Source organism: Trichoplusia ni, chromosome 8 (genome assembly GCF_003590095.1).
Source record: "Trichoplusia ni isolate ovarian cell line Hi5 chromosome 8, tn1, whole genome shotgun sequence".
Lineage (NCBI taxonomy): Eukaryota > Metazoa > Arthropoda > Insecta > Lepidoptera > Noctuidae > Trichoplusia > Trichoplusia ni.
In genome coordinates this window covers 13032545-13053618 of record NC_039485.1, presented here as the reverse complement: position 1 = coordinate 13053618, position 21074 = coordinate 13032545, and the positions used below count along the sequence as shown (strand labels likewise).

The 21074-nt window shown below is 37.1% G+C and overlaps 4 protein-coding genes across 6 annotated transcripts in view; 3 read left to right on the top strand and 1 right to left on the bottom strand.

Annotated features, from left to right (window-relative positions):
• Positions 1–32: 32 nt before the first annotated feature.
• Positions 33–2068, bottom strand: LOC113496615 (protein KRTCAP2 homolog). Its single transcript, XM_026875891.1, has 4 exons — positions 1903–2068; positions 1665–1819; positions 863–990; positions 33–205 (listed from the first exon to the last, which is right to left on the bottom strand). The coding sequence occupies exons 1-4, from the start codon at positions 2027–2029 to the stop codon at positions 97–99; spliced, it is 519 nt and encodes a 172-aa protein (XP_026731692.1). The 5' UTR covers positions 2030–2068; the 3' UTR covers positions 33–96.
• Positions 2069–2257: 189 nt separating this feature from the next.
• LOC113496614 (hydroxymethylglutaryl-CoA lyase, mitochondrial-like) lies at positions 2258–7519 on the top strand. The gene is made up of 6 exons (XM_026875890.1): positions 2258–2454; positions 2989–3134; positions 4288–4411; positions 4939–5151; positions 5937–6125; positions 7091–7519. Exons 1-6 carry the CDS (start codon positions 2392–2394, stop codon positions 7361–7363), a joined length of 1008 nt encoding a protein of 335 aa, XP_026731691.1. The 5' UTR covers positions 2258–2391; the 3' UTR covers positions 7364–7519.
• A 111-nt stretch (positions 7520–7630) lies between these two features.
• Positions 7631–12734, top strand: LOC113496613 (sialic acid synthase-like). The gene is made up of 5 exons (XM_026875889.1): positions 7631–7965; positions 8530–8745; positions 9222–9569; positions 10621–10771; positions 12114–12734. Exons 1-5 carry the CDS (start codon positions 7837–7839, stop codon positions 12317–12319), a joined length of 1050 nt encoding a protein of 349 aa, XP_026731690.1. The 5' UTR covers positions 7631–7836; the 3' UTR covers positions 12320–12734.
• Positions 12735–12812: 78 nt separating this feature from the next.
• The window catches only part of LOC113496610 (myosin-2 heavy chain), a 23349-nt gene continuing 15087 nt past the window's right edge, over positions 12813–21074 (top strand). For all 3 annotated transcript variants that reach the window (XM_026875886.1, XM_026875884.1, XM_026875883.1), the window contains exons 1-4: positions 12813–13956; positions 17533–17642; positions 20025–20180; positions 20444–20550. In XM_026875886.1, the coding sequence (XP_026731687.1) occupies positions 13766–13956; positions 17533–17642; positions 20025–20180; positions 20444–20550 (564 nt within the window). In that variant the 5' untranslated portion in view covers positions 12813–13765. The remainder of the gene's footprint in view (positions 13957–17532; positions 17643–20024; positions 20181–20443; positions 20551–21074) is intronic.

Sequence of the window (21074 nt, the reverse complement as noted above, 5' to 3'; positions counted from 1 at the left end):
ATATAAATTCCTTTGTTAAAATAAAACAAGAATGTTTGTAAAATGATTTAATTGCATATTATAAAAAAATCACAAGTGTTTACTAATATCACCATTTCATTTGTGACGTCTGCTTTTCACTGGAGCTGCAACAGGGGCGGCAGCTACATAAGTCTTCTGGGACAACTTATTCATGTAGTAGATGGTGACTAAGGAGAATATCAAACTGAAATAAAATAAAGAATGTATTAGAAATATGTGTATCTAGCCATAGTTGGGTTAAAATGGAAGGAGGGAATTTGAGAACCTTTAATCTTCTGTGGAGCAATAATATATAATAAAAAAATAATACAAATATGTACCTAAACAAATGGAGTTTACACAAAAATATAATATGAGATTCATATTTTTGCAGTCGTGAAAGAGACTACGCCGCGTAGTGCGCTGTCTCGCTTCCAAATATATATATATTGATGCCTATTGCCTGTTGCTACAAATAGGATCTTAATTGAACCAAAATTATTAACCTTCTCAGAAAAATAACGCATAATAATTATAATATTTCTGCTGCTATTGTACTTATCATAATAGGCAAATATGAACCTCTCTCCTAACATTATTATCAGAGGCAGATTTCCCTATAATCCAAGTAGGATTGAGCTTAGGGCAGTATGATTTAGGGGGCAGTAATATGTGACGATACATCTAAAAAATATAATTTATGATGATTACTAGAAGTTTGGCTATGTTCTCTATGCCATTTAATTTTATATGCTGTGCTGAGCATTGAGGGGTGACGATCTTCCATAAGCTGTGGGCAGCTGCGGTAGTCAATCTGGTTATTCTTCATGCATATTTAGACTTTAAATTATGGACAGCTTACCATGTAGTAAAGCAGATCCTGTGCACCATACCGGCAGCGATCAATGATATAGCCATGGACAGGACTATTTCTGGTAACTTCAATTGGAAGTTTTTACCAAACAATGTTGATTCCAAATTACCGATAGCCTGTCATCATGTTAAGGAAAATAAAAGTTATATATTATTAGTAAGAATCAAAAAATTTATACCTTATTTTAAATTAATTTATGTACTGAACTCTTTGTTATCTATTTATTGTTGTATATTATGTATGAATTCTACAGACAATATATTGAGTATGGCAATGTTTCATAATTGTACACTTAAGCATGTTTTAAATAAAAACATTTTGTTTTTATTATCAAACAATTATGTTTTTGTTATTATAGTTTTGTAAACTTATAAGTAAATCTATTTGTAATGCTAGTTATCTTACATAAGTTAAGCTTCAGATTTGAGATTAACTTAATTCCAATATTCTCACCAAGAAGGATAGTTTTCAGGTTTCATCTCTATAATCAAATTAACTCAAGGCCTGACTGAATGTACTAGGTATTATTACACTGTAATTATCATCTTATAACATCGCCTTAGTGTATTAAACTCCAATTAGAATTTGTTTGTGGTCATGAATGAGTAGTTTATGTTTAATACAACTTTCTACTTGAAAGCATATTTATGACAGTTAACATAAATCGTCAACCATCATAGGTTTTGTAGTAATGCCTATTATAAAATACTTTCAAGTAATAAGAAGACAAACATAGTTACAATTATGTATGTGGAGGTTACCGACAACGATAGAAGTGTCAAAAGGATACAGTAACGAAGAACATGAACATCAGAGATCCAAGGTAGCCCCCAAATATAATAGTTATAGGTGACTTTATCAGAAGCGGTTTGTACATCTGCATTCCCGAAAATATCAACAGGGACAGGATCGATGATAACACGAAAGACGTGGCACTGTTAACCGCTGAAATAAGGAATTGTTAAATTAAAACACACGATAATTTTGCTGTATACTAATTTTATAGTTTTGCTTCAAATATACTCAACCCATTATGAAATTATTATATAAATTAGCGTTTTCCAAATGGATTTTGTCTACAACAAAGTGCCGCAAACAACGTTGAATTGTTTGACAGTTAATAGACAGCAAGTTATTTGACTGCCAAGTTTTCATCTTTGATAAATTGGTGTCTAGTCTTTTGAGACATCCATTGTGACCGACCTAGTTTTCATGGGCTATAGTTTCAGTAGTGATTTTCGTCCATGTTCACTGGTTGATGCTTGCTAAAAGTAATATGAAATATTTTAGAACTTAAATTGCTTTTATTACTAAGTCAAATCTTATCACCGGTTTGTCAATGTGACATTTCTTCGTTTTGATAACAGAAACCAAAACAAATTAATACCCTTGTATCATGACGTTCCAGCTTAATGATAATGGAAATTAGATAAAGCAAAAATTTTGATGACAATCTGTAATTGGACTCCGCTCGTTTCTAATATAAAATTAGCGAATGTTACGTAAAAGTTACAATAATGAGCCACTTAACTAAGCCAATTAAGTTTAGAGTAGCAAAGAGTTTGTATCAACGGTGTCTTGTAAGTAAATTAAAAATATTATGACTGGCACAAAAATACAGCTCTCACGAGTTTCCTTAAAAAAATATATAAAAAGTTTTGAATGGACTTCAATATTTTAGTATATTTTCTAAGTGATGAAAAAATTAATAAGAAAGTTTAAAAATAGTGCATGTTTATTAATATCAATTATTTTTGTTTTATTATTAACTAGGTGTTGCCCGCGACTTCGTCCCCGTAGGTAGAAGATATAAGTTATGATTTATACCTGCCCTGTTTTTTTCACATTTTCCATTGTATCTTCGCTCCTATTAGTCGCAGCGTGATGGCTTATAGCCTAAAACCTTCCTCGATGAAAGGTCTATTCAACACAAAAAGAATTTTTCTATTTGGACCAGTAGTTCCTGAGATTAGCGCATTCAAACAAACAAACAAACTCTTCAGCTTTATATATTAGTATAGATTACAGACAAGTGCATTCAAAGCGGTTCCTTTACCTGAATGCTATGATTTAAAATGAAATCTTTAAATATTAAAACATAATCTTGCTTTTAGAGTACAGCGGCACCTCAAGTTCGGATTTATGAAGTTGGACCTAGAGATGGCCTCCAAAATGAAGCTAAATTTGTACCAACTGAAGTTAAAATAGAACTCATAAATAAAATAGCTGCAGCTGGAATTAAAAATATTGAGTCGGCTAGGTATGTATCATACTATCTCAGCACTTTATAGTTTTTGTAAATTTTATGATTAAGCCATTATGAAGCAATTCATAAATTTTGTTTATGGCACTGGTTCTCTTGGTACTAGACATGAAAGCAGTGCCATAGTCTCACACAGTTTGTGGTAAACTAACAGCATTCAAACTAGTTGGAGCTTGTTGAAACAAACGAGCAAACAATTATTTAAAACCTCATGAGCATTTCAAGCAAATAATATTCAAATCTGTCTTTAATGAATAGGATATTTTAACTTGATCTTATATTTTTAGATATTGCATAATCATGGAATGGGCTAAAGAATTCTTTGTTATTTCTATAAGTATGTTTAATTAATATGCCTATACCTATAATAGTACCTAACTGTATTTTTATTTTACTTTAGCACTTATCTATCTTGACCAACTGTATAAAATGTAGCAATAGTGTAGTACACTAGCACCCTTATTATAATGATGGGCTCTTTAATGGGCTACCTATCAATGCATACTTTATTCAATTCTTGTAGAACTGTTTACAAATGGCGTAAATTATAATTACTAATGTTATTGCGCATAAAGTTAGAATAAATGTAAATCGATGGTAGTTGGTACTCTATCAAACCACTACTATATTAATTATGTATTCAATACAATAGGTATAATCCAATCCGATTCGTTTTAAACTTCCAGTACTTTTGTCGGGGTAGATCGCATGCACTACGGTTGAGTGCTTTGTTTTAACCGCCTTAAAAAAAGATGATGTTCTCAATGCGGGTGGCATTTATTTATTTACGCAGATTATTCCAAGATTTCTGGTCCGATTTACGTGATTATTTTTTGATTAATATAGAATAGCAGCTATTTGGTGAAATAAATATTACATAGTGTTTCAAGCAGTCGATTTGTTTTGTTCTGAACTACCAGTGTCGCGGGTTCGACTCGCACTACACAGGTTAATAGTCATAATTTAGATACATAAATCAAATATATTATTTAAGTCGTGTTTCTATGTAATTAAGAATTATACTAAGGCTTTTATCCTACGGAAAACAAAGTAACTATTTTTAGCCCGACCCGGGATTTGAAACCAGACTCGCGGCTTGCATGTGAAAAAGCGAAATTACTCATGACTACAATCATTTTATTTGTATCAGCTTTGTTAGTCCAAAATGGGTGAAACAAATGAGCGATGGAGTGGAAGTAATGAAAAATCTACCGAGAGCTCCTGGAGTTAACTACCCCGTGCTTATACCGAACCTAAAGGGGTATGATACCGCTGTACGTATTCGTTTTTGATTATAGAGCCAGTTTTATCCTCCTAGACTCAGTATCTATATTGATGGTCCCTTTTTTTTCCATTAGTAACGCTTAAGGCCTACCAACACCTGTTAAGGTAAAACTTGCAGTTTAAGAAGCATGACAGCGCATTCAAGGTGGAGAACGCGATCCCAGATGGCCGATAAAAAATAAATTCTAAATGGCTAATGTGTTTTCAATTCGTATTTTTTTACTTTCCTCTTTGCCACTTTAGAATAGAATAGAATGGAATAGAATATTCTTTATCGAGGAACACATATTGACAGAATCTGACAAAAAATATAGTCTTAGTTCTCTTTAAACTTATCAATCCTCGCCAATATTCGTGGACGGTCGTACGCAGGTTTACCTCGGAAAAAAGAGCAAGAAAAATCCCGGCCTAAGTAAAACTTCGACATGGACTCTGTGTATCCAAACAAATTATAAGCATATCAGTGCGGCCCTATATTACACAGAAATAAATAACAAAATGAACATTTCTTTAACAGAAACAATGTAATATCGAAGAAGTGGCCATCTTTCCCGCTGGGTCCGAAGGTTTCTCTCAAAAGAACCTCAACTGTTCTGTAGAGGAAGGTCTGAGGAGGTTTAAACTGGTGGCTGATCAGGCAATCAAGGATGGACTTCGTGTTAGAGGCTATGTGTCCTGCGTAGTAGGTTGTCCATATGATGGACCTATACGACCAAAAGGAATCGCTAAGGTAAATCTCCAGAGAGACTCGATAGTTACTAACTCGTAAAATAGCGTATCTACATGATAGACTAAGTTCTTTTTTCCTACTTAATTACAACTGTCCTCCCGCCATTCATTCTAAAAATTACCTAATTGTAAATTGTAACTATGACATAATATTTACTTTTCCGTTATCATGCACATGACGATTCTACAGATCTATCTGCCGAGATTTTTTATGTGAGGTAAATAAATAAATCATAATATGTATATTATAAATTCAATAAGTTTTTATTTTGCCGCACGTTTCTTTCCGATGTTGGTCTGATTTTAGATCGAAAGTTAATCATAAATTGACGGGCTCCGATTATGAAGCATATTTCAGTAACCTTAATTGGGTACCTACATAGAAATCCAACAGTGGATCGATTGGAACTGGGACCAGTTTCGTTAAAGTATTTTTTATTTATCGAAATAAACACAATTTCCAGTCACATGACAATAATTTACACAAAGCAATTTGCTGCAGTGCGCTTAACTAGTAAAATGCACTTGCTAACTAGTTTATTACCTAATATAAAGTTTATCGCAATCTATTCAGCACTCATAGAGCTACTTCTTGTTTTGGATTATTGCTTTGGATTTTTGCGGACTTAGGACTTAAGAAGCGGTGAACGAAAGTCAATAAGAGACTTTCTAAGTAAAAAGTGAATTTCCTCTCCTCCTCAAAGTTATTGCAGAAACATTCACAATAATATAGATATCCATAGCACTAAATAATCTTGTTGCTATAACCTATTTCTTTAACAACAGATAACAGAGCAACTACTAGAGATGGGATGCTATGAGATCTCTCTGGGGGACACAATTGGCGTAGGAACCGCGGGCTCCGTCCGCCGGTTGATGCGAGAAGTACTAACTGTTGCTAAGCCGGATCAACTGGCACTTCACTTCCACGACACATACGGGCAAGCGCTGTCAAACTTACTGGCTGGTTTAGAGGTAAGATACAATGAAGGGTTTTTGGGTAATTTTCTGCGGTGCGGAATGCTTTACCATAAACTGCAAGCCTACCACCTCCTCTAAGTAAAACTGTTGCAGATATTAATGTGATTAGTGCACTGATTAGCTTTCACAACACGAAACTTTTTTTCACATCAGTTTTCACCCTTTATTTCTGTTTCTTTAAGTAAAATATTAATTTATATACTTCTTATTAAAGGTCATTACTGTTTCAATAGTATCATTGTCTACATGTCTACATCACTAGAGATAGTTCACATTTCTAACATATTATTGAAAATAAGTAGGTAGTAGAGCTAAAAAATGAGGTTCAGGCGACAATAAAAAAGTTTTGGTCGCGACAGAAAATTTTATCAGCGCTCCAAAAATGTATGACGAAATTAGGACAAGTCGCTATGATTGCTACGATCTACATATTGAGTGGTAATTGCCCCACATACTATGCTCTGATGACAACCTACTATAGTGTAAAATTATTACTCTTTCGATTACGTTATTTAGGGTCCAGTAACAGCCGGTCTTTTCTAGTATCATATTGTTTATTTAACCCAAGAGATCAAATTGTTTACTTCCTTGAATACTTGTTTTCTGATACACACCGCTCTCTGCATAGATTAGCGACGTACCCACCTACTGAGTTTATGCAGAATAAATTATATTATGCATTAAGTAGATTGTCGAGGTCTCAATGCGTCTTGCATAAATAATAAGAATTCTAGAATCTTTTTATATGACTTGCCACCACTGGGCTTGTTGTCATAACTCACAAGATACCATTGCCGCTGATAACTTGTATCAGTTGTTATCTCAAACAGCTGGATATGTTGTAAAAGTAAATAAAAAGAATACAAGAGTTTATTATGCCATCTGTTTCTCTACACCACACATTCGCAATCTAGTTACGTCATCGGACAAGCTTCTTTACACAACTTGTTTTTTTGCAGTTCGGAATAAAAACTGTGGACTCGTCTATCTCGGGACTGGGCGGGTGTCCGTACGCGCACGGGGCGAGCGGTAACCTCGCCACAGAGGACCTAGTCTACTTCCTATACGGCCTCGGAGCCAACACAGATGTCGACCTAGTCAAACTCATAGAGGCGGGCCGATACATCTCGAACTATCTCGGCAAACCCACTGACTCCAAAGTCAACCGAGCAATAGGTGATAGGTTCAAAACCCACAATGATATCGCTAAAATTGCCTCATGCGATATTTGACCATGAATAATTACAATCAGTGAATGTAAACACTCGCCGATAGAAAACAAAGACTCGACAGCTCATGTACATAATAATTTATATTTTGTTTATATGCTTGTATTCCCAGAAATGTTCGTCATTCTTACACGATAAATAAATGTTATTTTTGAGAGATTGTTTGTTGCATTCTTTCCTCACCACTGTGTCCTGATGGTCTTGATCGTTGTATATACCTACAGGTTTTTATCAATTATCATGCGAAGTGGGTGCGGGTCGCGGCGCGCCGGCCGGGCCAGCGAGTCACTCGTGCGACCGCCGCGCAACGAGCTGCTCGCTTTATATTGAATTGACCTTATTCATCCGATTTGATCTTGAGCGGGAGGTCGATAAACCTTCGCTGCTGTGTCAGTGTATACCCTACGCAACGCGCACTCGGAACCGAGAGCCGGTTTCGCTTTGTTTGTTTTTATGGAACGAGCGTGACAGTCAACATGGTAGAAGTTAAGATAAACGACGACGTCAAAGTTGGCGGCACCAACCAGTGCTTCATCATTGCGGAAGTCGGACAGAACCACCAAGGCGACATCGAAATAGCAAAAAAGTTAATAAAAGCCGCTAAGGTAAGATGCCTTTCAGTCTGCGCAAACTGATTTGCCAGGAAAACATTTGTTCACTTTGTTTACGATTCGAAACAAAACAAAGAAAACGGATGTTCTCGGCGATAGACTTTATACTTGTACAGCTGTGCAACATCTCATAATAACAATCAAGACCAAACCTTGATCGTTATTTATCCACTAATTTCATTGTTTGTAATCATATTAAAGTTGGTGTTAACTTGTTAAGTAACTTCCATTAGTATCTGTCCGGGTGGTTTGATAACCAATGATTTCTTAATTAGAATCTATTACATATTGCGCAGCTAACCTTAACTGATTTATGTTTACGAGTGAGTTAATATACTATTATAAAATTTTCCTCTAATCCTAGAAACATAGATGCCAAAGATGATGTCATCAAAACAACGCTATAAGCTGGATTTAACGCCATTTAGTATACTATTAGCACAACAAACATGAAATTATATTATTTATCTACATTAAACTTTGTAGCAGGCATAACGTAATGTTAATGTAGTAGGTACAGTACACACAATTACACACAATTTATATTTAACGTTACAGGATGCAGGTGCCAACTGTGTCAAGTTTCAAAAGACATGTCTCAAAGAGAAATTCACAAAGAAATACTTAGAACGACCGTATGACAATCCCAATTCTTGGGGTAAAACGTATGGCGATCATAAGAGACATTTGGAGTTCTCTGAGAGTCAATATAGGGAGTTGTTCAAATATGCGCACGAGGTCGGAATCCTGTGCACGGCTTCGGCTATGGACATGGTAAGTTATGTTTATGTACCTACGTTTCATCAGTCATGCGCTGGCTTATTAAGGCAATATCCTATAGTTCATTGACCACTAATAAACGCCTTAAGTTACAAAGAGACACTTCTTCATAGATAGTGACAACATTATTTATGACACCTCCGATATTGAATGAAATGTGGAATCGGATTTGAGCAGTTTATATTATAATTTTATGGACTTTTCCAAACTGTGCTGGCATAACATGCGCTGCTCGAAACATTTTCACGCTTCATGGTCCCTAATCCATTATTTAGCAGTAGATTACATTTCCACAAGGTTTGAAATGTAAACGTCAAAGGTGGGATTCCCTTATTCGGATACTAAAAGTGATGATTTGATACATTGCTGCGAATTAACAGTAAATTAACAGATATTCATTTTCTCTCATTAATACTGCAAATAAATAATTTCATGATTTTTTTATCCTCAATTTCTTCTAATCTTTCCAGGTTTCTTTCGACTTCTTAGTAAACATGAAAGCACCATTCATCAAAATTGGATCAGGAGACTCCAATAACTTGCTCTTCTTGAAATACGCTGCATCGAAGAAGGTTCCTCTCATCATCTCTACAGGGATGGTCGACAAGACAGCTGTTAAAACAATTTACGATATAATATCAGCTCAGCATAAGAACTTCTGTTTATTGCACTGCATATCAGCTTACCCTGTGCCTTACGAGGACTGCAATCTGACTGTGATCCAGGACTATATGAACACGTTCGACATCCCTATTGGATACTCCGGGCAGGAGCAGGGCACTGCCGTTGCGTTAGGTGCCGTCGCTTTGGGAGCTAAGGTATTTTTTTTCTATTAAATTTATGATCATTCTTATTATGTTTAAGTGGGACTGGCAGCTACTAGTATAAACACACTTTTAAATAAGTATTTGACGTAACAATTGCTTAGATTATGTTCTATCTAGCCTGGTGTGTACACCCCAGCAGGTCCACTCAGGTTTTTGAGCCATTTGTTGTTCATGTTCGACATATAAGTAATAGCAATACCCTTTTACAATGGGTGTAGGTATCTACACCTAACAAGCACATGACTGAAAACAAAACACAGACTAATCTACACAAAGAGTATAAAGCCATATGTTCTAGTTGTTTATTGTTATAATGTAGATAGTATATAACTGTACAGATAATGGTCCGGTTTATCAAAAAGACGAATATATACACCGGTAGATAGTATATTTTGATACTTAAGATAAAGCAAAAGCGATATATTGATTTTGTTACTGAGTGGATACGATCGCTGCTCTAGGTGTTGGAAATACCGGTGAGCGCGCATGTGACGAATGTGTGTCGCTACACTCGCTACATTAGTAAATGATTTGACGGGCTCGAGTTGCAGCCGCTCCGATAACACGTTGATACCTAAGTACCTTGACTACCGTGCATTGTACCCGAGACGGAACATATTAAATCTTCTATCTTTCAGACTACTATACTTGGAATACCTAGGTTACCCAAAATGGGAAGGAAAGAGGAAGGATTTAAATTTTACAAAAAGGCTAGGCAGATTTTGATCTAATCTTACGATAAACATCGATTTCATCAAAATTATGACAGGTTAAGATTTCATATGAATCGTTTGGATGGATTTCCATCTCGAATATAATTGCCTTCAAAGGCATAAAATAACTGCAAGTGATTAATATAACCAGGTTCCACTAAAATATCCTTTTAAAAAACCCTTCCCATGAGCTCTTCACAAGAGGTCTTTTCCTTGATCAATGATGCGCAACAGATCAATCTCTATCTATAGACGAAACTGATCAATGCTCGTTACATAACTGCATTGTGTAACAGTATTTGTAAATTTTCTTTATTATTTTCATCCAGGTGTTAGAAAAGCACATAACTTTGGAGAAGACGATGAAAGGTACAGACCACGTGTGCTCGCTCACCCCGACAGAGTTCCAGCAGTTAGTGCGTGATGTACGCGTCATAGAGAACGCGCTCGGCACGCCCATCAAGAAGGTCGTCACTTCAGGTGTGTACTCTATGATTTAAGTGGATAATTGTACAAGTACCACTTGGAAAAAGTCACTTATGTCATTCAATGGCCTAGCTTTTCACAACTACGTTGGGGTCGGCTTCTAGTCTAACAAGGAGCGACTGCCTCTCTGACCTCCTCATCCCAGTTACAAAACTCACTTATGTATCGTTTGAAAATGGTTGATAGAAATTGTCATAAAAGTCCAGAGCAGAATTAAAAACGATACTATGGATATTCTCTAGATTTCAACAATGTCGTCTTAGTCTAAAATGAGAATTTAAAGAGCAAGTTTATGTGAAGATTAGGTGATATAGATATACATATCTTCCGTTAGTTAAGCTTGTTTTTACATCGATTTGATTTTAATAAGTAGGTTAGGTTTGTATTGTTTAATTATTTAAAAGAAATAAGAGGAGTATCGTAATATTTAAGAACTAACTACAAAACACGGTTAATACCCGAAGTGTACAAGTAGGTAAGGCATTGCTCGAAAGTAGGCATATTATTTTAAATGTTAGTTCCTGCAAAACACGCTCGCTCGCTGCTGTTATGAAACGCATTAGGCAATTATGTTACCTACTATTAGTAAATACGTTACCTTTACCAAGGCTTACCTTTCGCCATACAGCGCTTAGCAACAAATGTACGAGTATAAATGTTTATATGGTCTCGGTAAATAAGTGGGAATTGTATGAAGACTGTCGATAACGAAATAAGTACAAAGTACTTAACTACCTAATGTGATCAACAGCTGATATGACAGAATACATGTTTGTTTTGTGAAATCTTGTTTGTCAGTCGTATTTTATTTGATAAAATTTTAATGTTAAATAACACAATACAAACTACAAAACCATTCATATTGTTATGATGACCAAAGAAAAAATACGGTATTAACGTTTAGTATTTGTAAGTGTGTCTACTGGTCTCAAAAATAATTATCCCGTTCGGAAAACTAATCGGAAACCCATCGTGCACTGTATCGCGAGCCAAGTAGGTCTTCAATATGTCAACAACACAGATAAATAAGAACATAATAGATATACTATGATGTCTTTGTTGTTATTTATATATAACGTACTTTTTGCTCGTGGAAAGGTTTATCTATACCCTGGATCATTTGATGTTTTGGGTAGGTCAACATTTGACATTACGTCAATTAACAACCTGAATAATCGTAGTTACCGAATAAATAACGAGTTGTGTTGGTAGATACTTTATATGTCTTAAACTATATTATAGACGTAGGTTGAAGTATGTAGTTTGTAGTATGTTTGATAATCACCGTTAACTGTCATTTTTCTATGGACCTAAAACATCAAATTTAAAATTTCAGAGATCCCTTGCATCGACAAGCTCCAAAAATCCCTTGTGATGGGCTGCACTAAGAACAAGGGTGAGATCCTGTACCCCGGCGACGTGAAGATTAAAGTAGCTGAGCCCAAGGGATTGAACGCGCTTCACTTCGAGGAGGTCATCTACAAGACGCTAGTGTACGACAAGAAGGAGGACGAACCACTTAACAGCGGAGACTTCTGCTAACAGATGCTCAAAGTACATTACAACACAAATATGACCAACAAATCTAACATAACATATCACTATATTTTAGATAAGTACTTATATTTCTGTACTACTTTGATCACATCTAAGCAACAAATGTATCTATAAGCATAATGTATCTATTACTTTTAAGAAAAACACAAATATACCAGAAATCCATCATGTCACCGCTGTGTTCAGTTATTTTTGTATTGTTTAAAAAACGATAGTTTTGCAAGCACAATGACAGCATAATGATTCGAATTATTGTTACGTCTCAAATTGTAAAAATGTGAATACAAAATAGAGTTAAGTCTAGCTAAAGATATTTGTAAAAATGAAGGCCCTAAACAGTTTAGACATTCAACAATTACTTTTCTTTACATATAAAAATTGTATTAAAAGTTTACTATGATTTACTTCGTTTCATTTACGTGAACAGATTTAGAGATGCATGGATAAGTATAAACCTACCTACGCATTGAAAAAATACTCGAATGACGTCAACGCCCATTCATAAAGTTATTATTGAATCGCAGAGCGATATGTAACGCATATTATATCTGCTTAAAACTCATAGTTTTGCGCACTGAGTTGTCATTGAATAGATCCAAGACAGTGTCCGACATGCGCCAGTTGAAATAGCCGCCACTTGTTGAAGACGTGCACTGAGCGGGGCTGCTGCGCCGGCGCACGCCGTGCAGCGCGGGCCGGCAGCGCGCGGGTCCGGCTGCGGGGCGACGAGATACTCCCCGACGCGTTTTATTAGCAAGCCGTGTTTTATTTTTATAGACGGTCAGAAGGCGAACAGTGGTTCAGCGGTGTGTGGTGTAATAGAGCATAAGTGGCGCAGCGGGCGCGCTAAGCGTTGGCGTCGTGCCCGAGCGCGCGCCAGTCCCCGGAGCGCCGGCTCCACCGCCGCCTGCCCGCCGCCGCCCGCCGCACCCGCCCTAGTGCGTGCTACCCGCCCGGAGCTGCGCGACCTACTGCAGCCGCGATCCTCCACAGACCAGCCTGCATTCAGAGCTTTCGACGCGACACAGAATATACTAATACTGATAAAAGCGAGTTAGTGTTTACGCGCCTAGAAAGTCTGAGAATTAGTAGCGAGTTCAGAGGAGCCGATTTAGGTCGCCCGGTTCAGTGCTAGCAGCGAGATATTTTTATTGCCACTGTTGGGTGCAGACGTACGAGCGCCTGAACACGTTGCTGGTTAAATAATTTATTATTTATAGAGTAAAATCGTAAAGTTCATTCCATAAACATTTGCGTGTGTATGTGGTTATTCCTAGTTCCCTTTATTTCGGGTGCAATCTTGTGTTCCGAGACGTGGCATTGACTGCGTATGAGAGGAGGAATGTGACGAACTGTTTAGCTGATAAAACGGCATTTAGGTGAAATCTTTGACATTTGTTAAGTGCATTTGAGTGTGGTGTTAGTGTGAGAATGCATCACTTGTATCCTCTGGCGAAGGGCGACCCGCTGTGCCCGCTCGGCTTCCACCCGCAAGTGCGGTGGCCGACGCGCTGCAAGCGCTGCTTCCGCGACTACAAGGAGCACGGCGGGGTGCGCAAGAAGGAAGATGACTTCACAGTATCTACACCAGCCCTCTCCACTTGGAACACACCGTCGTCACGGTCAGTAGCATTTACTTTCCCCGTCGATCTTCCCCTAGATACTCAAGGTTCTACCTTACATTATATAAGGATAAACTGAGATGAGATATCCAGGGGCCAAAGCTAGCCAGAGGTTTTTATACATCTCTATGGTTTGTACAAATGTCTTCTTCTCATTTCCCAAAGGAATTAATAGATAAACTGGGGTAGTGGGACTATCGCTCTTAATTATTGGTAACAGGCCCATTTTCACATTATTGTCATGGTGTAGGTAATTACAAGGGCCTGTTGGTCTTGCGGTTAGTGACCCTGACTGCTATACCGGAGGTCGTGGGTTCGATTCCCGCCCAGGACAAATGTTGTGTGATGAGCATGATCATTTGTTCTGGTGTCTGGGTGTAATTTATCTATAATATATATAAGTAAGCTTATTTGATCCCAAGCTAAGTGTGTGAGTTGTCCCAGGATATATATATATATATAGGCTAGTAGGTAATTATGTAAATAGCGTTAGTTCTGTTATTCTAGTCTGATTCAGAGACAAACAGCCCTATACGAATGTAAGTCCAGTTTCGGTTAAAATAAATATTTGCTCCTTAAAATAATAACTAATAAATATCTACTTTTTGGACTTGGAAACAACCTGGCAAACTATCATAGGTGTCTATATCTACTAAATAATACAATAGTTTCACGGCTTTTAAGTCTTAATACTGTTACCCAATGATACTAAAACTTACCATTTACTTGTCAAACATTACCGTTCAGTAGGAGATTATGTTATTTAAAAAATGATGTTACCATTTTATTGTCAGCAGTTCGATTTCTGTTTTGCAAGGTTACTGGAATACAATGCAAATTGTAGGTCATTAAGCCAATGTCAGATCTACATCCTGTCTCTGCTATAGGTTGTACCGAGTCTATTAGTTTCGCTTGCTACGTACATATGATGGCTGGAAAAACAAATTAGGTCTATGTTTCTTAGAATAGACCTATCATATCCTGATAAATTGAGGAGCATCCCTTCAATAAATGCTAAAACATTTTCGTATATGAGCTTTAATAACTACCTTCCGATAATTATATTGATGTTTCATTAGGTTCTCGTTACTCAGTTTATAATAAAGCCTTGATGTGGTAAGTAAACAAAAAACAATGGCTATTATTTTCTCAACATGCTTAGAGTTAAGTAGAATTGCATTAGTTACCAACTGTTAGATTTATGACGTTGACATTTTATCTCTGTGTTGATGGTAGTTATGAAGTACATAGTAGTAAGGCTATTTAACTATCCTATGTTTATTCCTCTCTATACCACTTAATAATAATAGTTGCTTTTATTAATAGTTGTCCAGTTCTCAAGACAAAATTCTTTTCCTAGGAGGTAATCACAGATTAAAAGGTTACATTTTTCCAACCCAAAATCAGCTAAATTTGTAGAGCCATAAACTTTACATTTATTTCCTATGACTTATGGGCCATATTGAACAAATTGCTGTAACGCAATCAACCAGGAGCCATAAAATTAGTATGTTAGTATGCTATAAAATAACACAGCGGAGATTATGAGTGTGCATTCATCCGTGCTTACATAACCTCTAAATAATCCGATCCATAAATGTATCACGTAGGGTAATTATGGACTATATAAGCACAGCACTATTACAAAGTAACCATGACCTATAAGTATTTTCAGTTTTGACCGTTCTAATTTACTACCTGTCCCTAATTATTTGAAATTTTTAAACAAAAAATCATGGCACATTTCCAAATTCCAGAGCCATTTTGTGGATTGTTTGTTCTGCGCCCGGTTGGTGTAGTTTGACGCAAGCCGCCTCCGTGTGTACGTGCACCCGGTCATTATAGATAGTACGTGCACAGTTTATGAACAAATCAGAGTAATGCGTGGTAACATATTCACAAATCATTTGGAATTAATCGTACCTTCGGTTGCAAAGTGCAACGGAAAACATGATATGACTCAACCGTCTGTGAATTGGATACTACCCATAAAGCTTTTATTTTAAACTTAAATAGGTGCTATCTCTCACTGTTACTCCATGACTATCATGATACAAGTTTTAAGAATTTACAAATTATTTCACGAAAATAAACATTGTGCAGATTATACAGGCAAAATGCCTGCCTACTATCTCAGTGTCTGCGCGCATGCTTACGTTTGCTCTAAATTCAGTGCTCACTTTGTCAACATTTACAAACAAAATACGATTTGTTTATTAAATAAACATCTCTTTAATAACCCTGTATAAGATAATTATGATTTGGCTCGACTTTATGTGATCAAACACATGTAACACCATCTTTCATAAACGTTACATTTGCATCATGTAAGCAGCGGAAATTTGACAAATAAATGAATGCACTTTACGTCAGCGCAGATACACAGCCAGAATATTAAATTTGAAGATGTTATAATAAAATTAATGATATTTTAAATACGAATCCTTTCCTACTTAATCAAACGCTTAAAAAAAAAGAAAAAAGTTGTAACAGTTATGTATAATTCAGTACATTGCATTTGTACTAAAATCAACGTTTGTAAACATTAATCTAATGTCCATTAGACTGAAGTAGCTATAGATTCGACAGCTTGACTTGGGTACTTCGGTTGCATTAAAGGCAGCTGGACATCAAATGCATCACAGTAAATAGGATGTACCTAAAAATAAAACAACCTACTAGCGACTGCGTTCACTGATCCAATTGCCAAGCGTAACATATCATTTGGTTAAATCCACCGCGACCATTTACCATTTATAATTTATTATGGCTTGCACTCTTAGACAGAATACTAGGAAGCGTTATTTTTAAACTTCAGAGAAGTAAGATGTTATGAATGCATTCCTTGATTAGTCGAACCTAGACGAAGTTCGATGTTGGGTGTGGGTACATATTTTTTAAATAGCTGTCTTATTTCCTTGTCAAAATATTTTGGAACTTTAAAATAAAGGTGTAGAGTTAACTGACTCGTAAATCTCGAAATTCTTATAGCTCTCCGTTCCTTAATCGCTTTTAAAACTTTCACTTTTACCAAACTGCCATCAACGCCAAGCAAGTTTTCCCTATTTGTAAAGTTGAGGCTAACTTTTATTTTCTTCTTTAGGAAGACGTTTCTAAAACCAGTGAGTGAACTGGTGCTGACATGTAACAAGTGCCTTTCACACACGTGCAGAGGCTATTATTGCTTTTGTTGGAGAGTAAAGCAATAGCTTTTTAGTTTCAAGTAATAAGAACAGATTACTTTTACCGTGTCGCGAGGGATGACAGAAAGAGTTCATCTATGTGTCTATCAGTGAGTGTCTTGGGGAAATCCTGACTTCCTTCGCTCTAGGGAAGACCGTTATCCGACTAAAATGTTAGTCTGTTCTGTATCATCGAGGACCAGCAGGCGTATTCTTGAAACTGTGGTTTTAAAGAAATTTCCTTAATCATTAAAAAGACGATGTTTGTTCGTACGTAAATAATGTAGATGTCGATAGGTAGGTAGGTATTGACTGGTTTGATATTCTTCAAAAGTAACGATGTTTTATTCAAATGAGACTCAAACACATAATTTTTCCTAAATTTTCTTCACAGGAGTCGTGATGAGGATAATGGCGTGGAAGTGGAGAAGGTGGGGCGAGGCTGGGCGTCCAGTACGAACCTCAGCTCCATTGACCCTCCCAAGAAAGACGCCTTCTCCACGGGTAAGTTATCTTTGATAAATATTTATTCTGTCTGCTTGGAAGGACTAGACAATGTTGCAGTGCAATATGAAGTAATGTTTATCATGTTTCAATTTGTGCTTTGCAAACAACATTAGCCAAAGCAGTAAAATTTACAAAACTGAGCAAAAAATTACAAATACCAGTTTATAAGTATTGATCAACGGTGCACTAGCGCATGTAATAAATAACATGATGTTGCTTTTAAATTCATACTGTAATAGCGTTGTTATTATTGTTTCTGCCAGTCACCTAAGAAGATTGTCCATCAGAGTAAATGGGATTTCACGACACTATATTATTAACTATACTCAATTTCCCCTTAGCTCTGTTTATGCTTCACGTAAGAGTTGTTACGACATAGCTCGTTAGTTATCCATTATAGGGTAAATGCCGGTCTATGGCTAAAAGAAACCAGTTTTATTCGAAAGTATTGACTTCGTCTTGAAATGCCCTGAGCCTGCCAAGAGCTTTCCCTTTGTGGTTATCCACCCGGTTTCGATAGCTCCCCCTTTTTAATCTTTACTTTCGTGTAAATTATCAGATAAAAAGTCAACAATAGGATAGGATTAACACCAATTTAAAAAGCTCACACAACAGCGTTCTCTTGCCAGTCGCCCTCTTTGCTAATAAAACAAGAGACCATTACCCCTCGAATGTATGCCGAATGTGAGCCAAGATCATAATGATACGTTACCTGTATGACTCATATCGCCGATCCTAATTTAAACGTCTTACTCCCACACGCGAGCATTTTAATAGTCTCTATCTAATTTAATCGTTTATCATTTACATTTCTGCCGTAAGTAGTTTTATTTAAAGATCCTAATTGCTTCGCAATGGTAAAATGTTGTGCTGAGTAGGCGACAAGAAAGCTCAAAATAATTGTACTGTTCATTTAAAATACTCACAGGGAACACATACTTTTTTAAGGATACTTATCGACGCCTTTTGTGAAGCCTAAAGGTACAAGTTGGCAGCCGACCGCAGGCGACAACTGCAGACGACATGTCGCAACGACACTACTGGTTTCTATGTATTTAGGTACAAGTTGGCAGCCGACCGCAGGCGACAACTGCAGACGACATGTCGCAACGACACTACTGGTTTCTATGTATTTCTATGAAATTCCCTCCGTAGTTAGCGACATGAAGCTAGCGACGCGTCGCCGAGCGTCAGATGTCAGTGTCGCCCGACCGCAAATCAGTAGTGTCGCTGACGCCGGAGCAACAACACGTCGAGCGTGTTTTTCATTTAAACGACAATACTCTCTGAATTCTTTCATATCGCTTTTCAAATGGTTTTTGATCAGTATTGAATAAGTTCCCTCACTTGCTCTGCGTTTAATCATAGGACATGTGGCTTGTCGTCTATTTCTGTATAATAAAAGCAAGTTTTCATCATCATCTTCCTCTTCTAATAAAAGACGTAAAAAATTGCGATCACTATTCTCAAACACGTCAGACATCTTATTTCACGGACCGCTCGGAATCAACTGGATGCCATCTGCAGTTGTCGTCTGCAGTCGGGATCGAAATCATGACTGCAGCGACAGGACGCAACGACGTGTCGCGACGACATGAAGCGACGACATGTCGTCTGCAGTTGTCGCCTGCGGTCGGCTGCCAACTTGTACCTTTTCTATGAAATTCCCTCCGTAGTTAGCGACATGAAGCTAGCGACGCGTCGCCGAGCGTCAGATGTCAGTGTCGCCCGACCGCAAATCAGTAGTGTCGCTGACGCCGGAGCAACAACACGTCGAGCGTGTTTTTCATTTAAACGACAATACTCTCTGAATTCTTTCATATCGCTTTTCAAATGGTTTTTGATCAGTATTGAATAAGTTCCCTCACTTGCTCTGCGTTTAATCATAGGACATGTGGCTTGTCGTCTATTTCTGTATAATAAAAGCAAGTTTTCATCATCATCTTCCTCTTCTAATAAAAGACGTAAAAAATTGCGATCACTATTCTCAAACACGTCAGACATCTTATTTCACGGACCGCTCGGAATCAACTGGATGCCATCTGCAGTTGTCGTCTGCAGTCGGGATCGAAATCATGACTGCAGCGACAGGACGCAACGACGTGTCGCGACGACATGAAGCGACGACATGTCGTCTGCAGTTGTCGCCTGCGGTCGGCTGCCAACTTGTACCTTAATCCATCATTACGATGTTAATCCCAAAAGTTTGGAAACTTTCAAGCCCTCACGTATCAATTCAATCACGTATTTTTAACATTTTTAAAGTAGCAAACTGAAGAGAATTAAAGCAAATATCGGCTATGGCATAAGGATAAAAATCAAAAACAAAAGCTTTATTTTTCAAGAAGCTTAATTTTATTCACTTTTGCTATTGTCTAGGGTTCAATAGAACCAGTGCATCGTGGACGTCGACGCCGGACCTGGGGACCAACGAGACCGAGAGCACGAACGCGGTCACCGTCAGCCTGAAATTGCCCAAGAGGAAGCTCACAGGACCAATACCTTCCTTGGATACGGGGCAGAATAATACTGCTGGTACAGTATAAGAATTTTGTAATTTAATTGACCTGTTACACTTGGAATAACGGAATTCTTTTACATTCAGTCTTCTCTTTTTTTTACTGGAAATTTAGAATTTTACACAATAGAGCAGATTTTTTTTTTACTATCCAAAATTGCTAACTTTTTGCTATATCATTGTTATAACAGTCAATTGATTGATGTTCCTACCAAATGTCTACTACAAAATGTATAGTGTAACAGATTCATATTTACGACTTGTTGATGTACCTTCTCAGACACGGTGACACTGCGACGACCGTCGCCGTCTCCTCCGCCGTCGACCGCGGCGCAGACACAAATTACTATAAACAAAAACGACTCGCTAGCTGAACGCGTGCGAAAGGTAAACAGCATTGCAAAATATTATATCTGACTCAATCAGCACTTATCATGGTTTCTCACATTTTTTAATCGAAGAGCCTTTTGGGATCTATCACAATGTAGATAACCCAATTTTTTTAATTTACTAAACTTTGTCCTTGTCTAGGATAACTAAAAAAAAGAAATTTATACTACTATTATGTTTAACCTGTGTAAACGATAAAAATGAAGGAATTTTGTCCAAAAAAACCTAGGTCGTGTAGGAAATTTAAATTTTAATAGTCGTTTAGGAGTATGTTGGCGAAAATCCTATAAGAAAATACTGTCGGAATTTGTATATCCTCCATATTCTGATAATTTACCTGGATTTATTACGTAACATACATCACCCGTACCTATTGTCTTCACCTTGGATACATGCATGTAGTGGAAGTGTAAGTGGGTCAAAGCGATAGAACCGTCTGCCGCTGATAGCTCTCAACCTGAACAGTTCGCGATGCGTTGCTCGAAATAGACACAAAAGGTCACCATGAAAGTTAGTACTTG

Excerpts from the sequence above, each read along its gene's own strand:
- LOC113496614 (XM_026875890.1), top strand. The coding sequence starts at position 2,392 with ATGAGCCACTTAACTAAGCCAATTAAGTTTAGAGTAGCAAAGAGTTTG. Across the intron at positions 4,412-4,938 it reads TAAAGGGGTATGATACCGCT|AAACAATGTAATATCGAAGA; the intron begins GTACGTATTCGT and ends TTTCTTTAACAG. Across the intron at positions 5,152-5,936 it reads GACCAAAAGGAATCGCTAAG|ATAACAGAGCAACTACTAGA; the intron begins GTAAATCTCCAG and ends CTTTAACAACAG.
- LOC113496613 (XM_026875889.1), top strand. The coding sequence starts at position 7,837 with ATGGTAGAAGTTAAGATAAACGACGACGTCAAAGTTGGCGGCACCAAC. Across the intron at positions 9,570-10,620 it reads CCGTCGCTTTGGGAGCTAAG|GTGTTAGAAAAGCACATAAC; the intron begins GTATTTTTTTTC and ends ATTTTCATCCAG. Across the intron at positions 10,772-12,113 it reads CAAGAAGGTCGTCACTTCAG|AGATCCCTTGCATCGACAAG; the intron begins GTGTGTACTCTA and ends TTAAAATTTCAG.
- LOC113496615 (XM_026875891.1), bottom strand. The coding sequence starts at position 2,029 with ATGAAAACTTGGCAGTCAAATAACTTGCTGTCTATTAACTGTCAAACA. Across the intron at positions 1,820-1,902 it reads ATATAATAATTTCATAATGG|CGGTTAACAGTGCCACGTCT; the intron begins GTTGAGTATATT and ends TCCTTATTTCAG. Across the intron at positions 206-862 it reads AGGATCTGCTTTACTACATG|TTTGATATTCTCCTTAGTCA; the intron begins GTAAGCTGTCCA and ends ATTTTATTTCAG.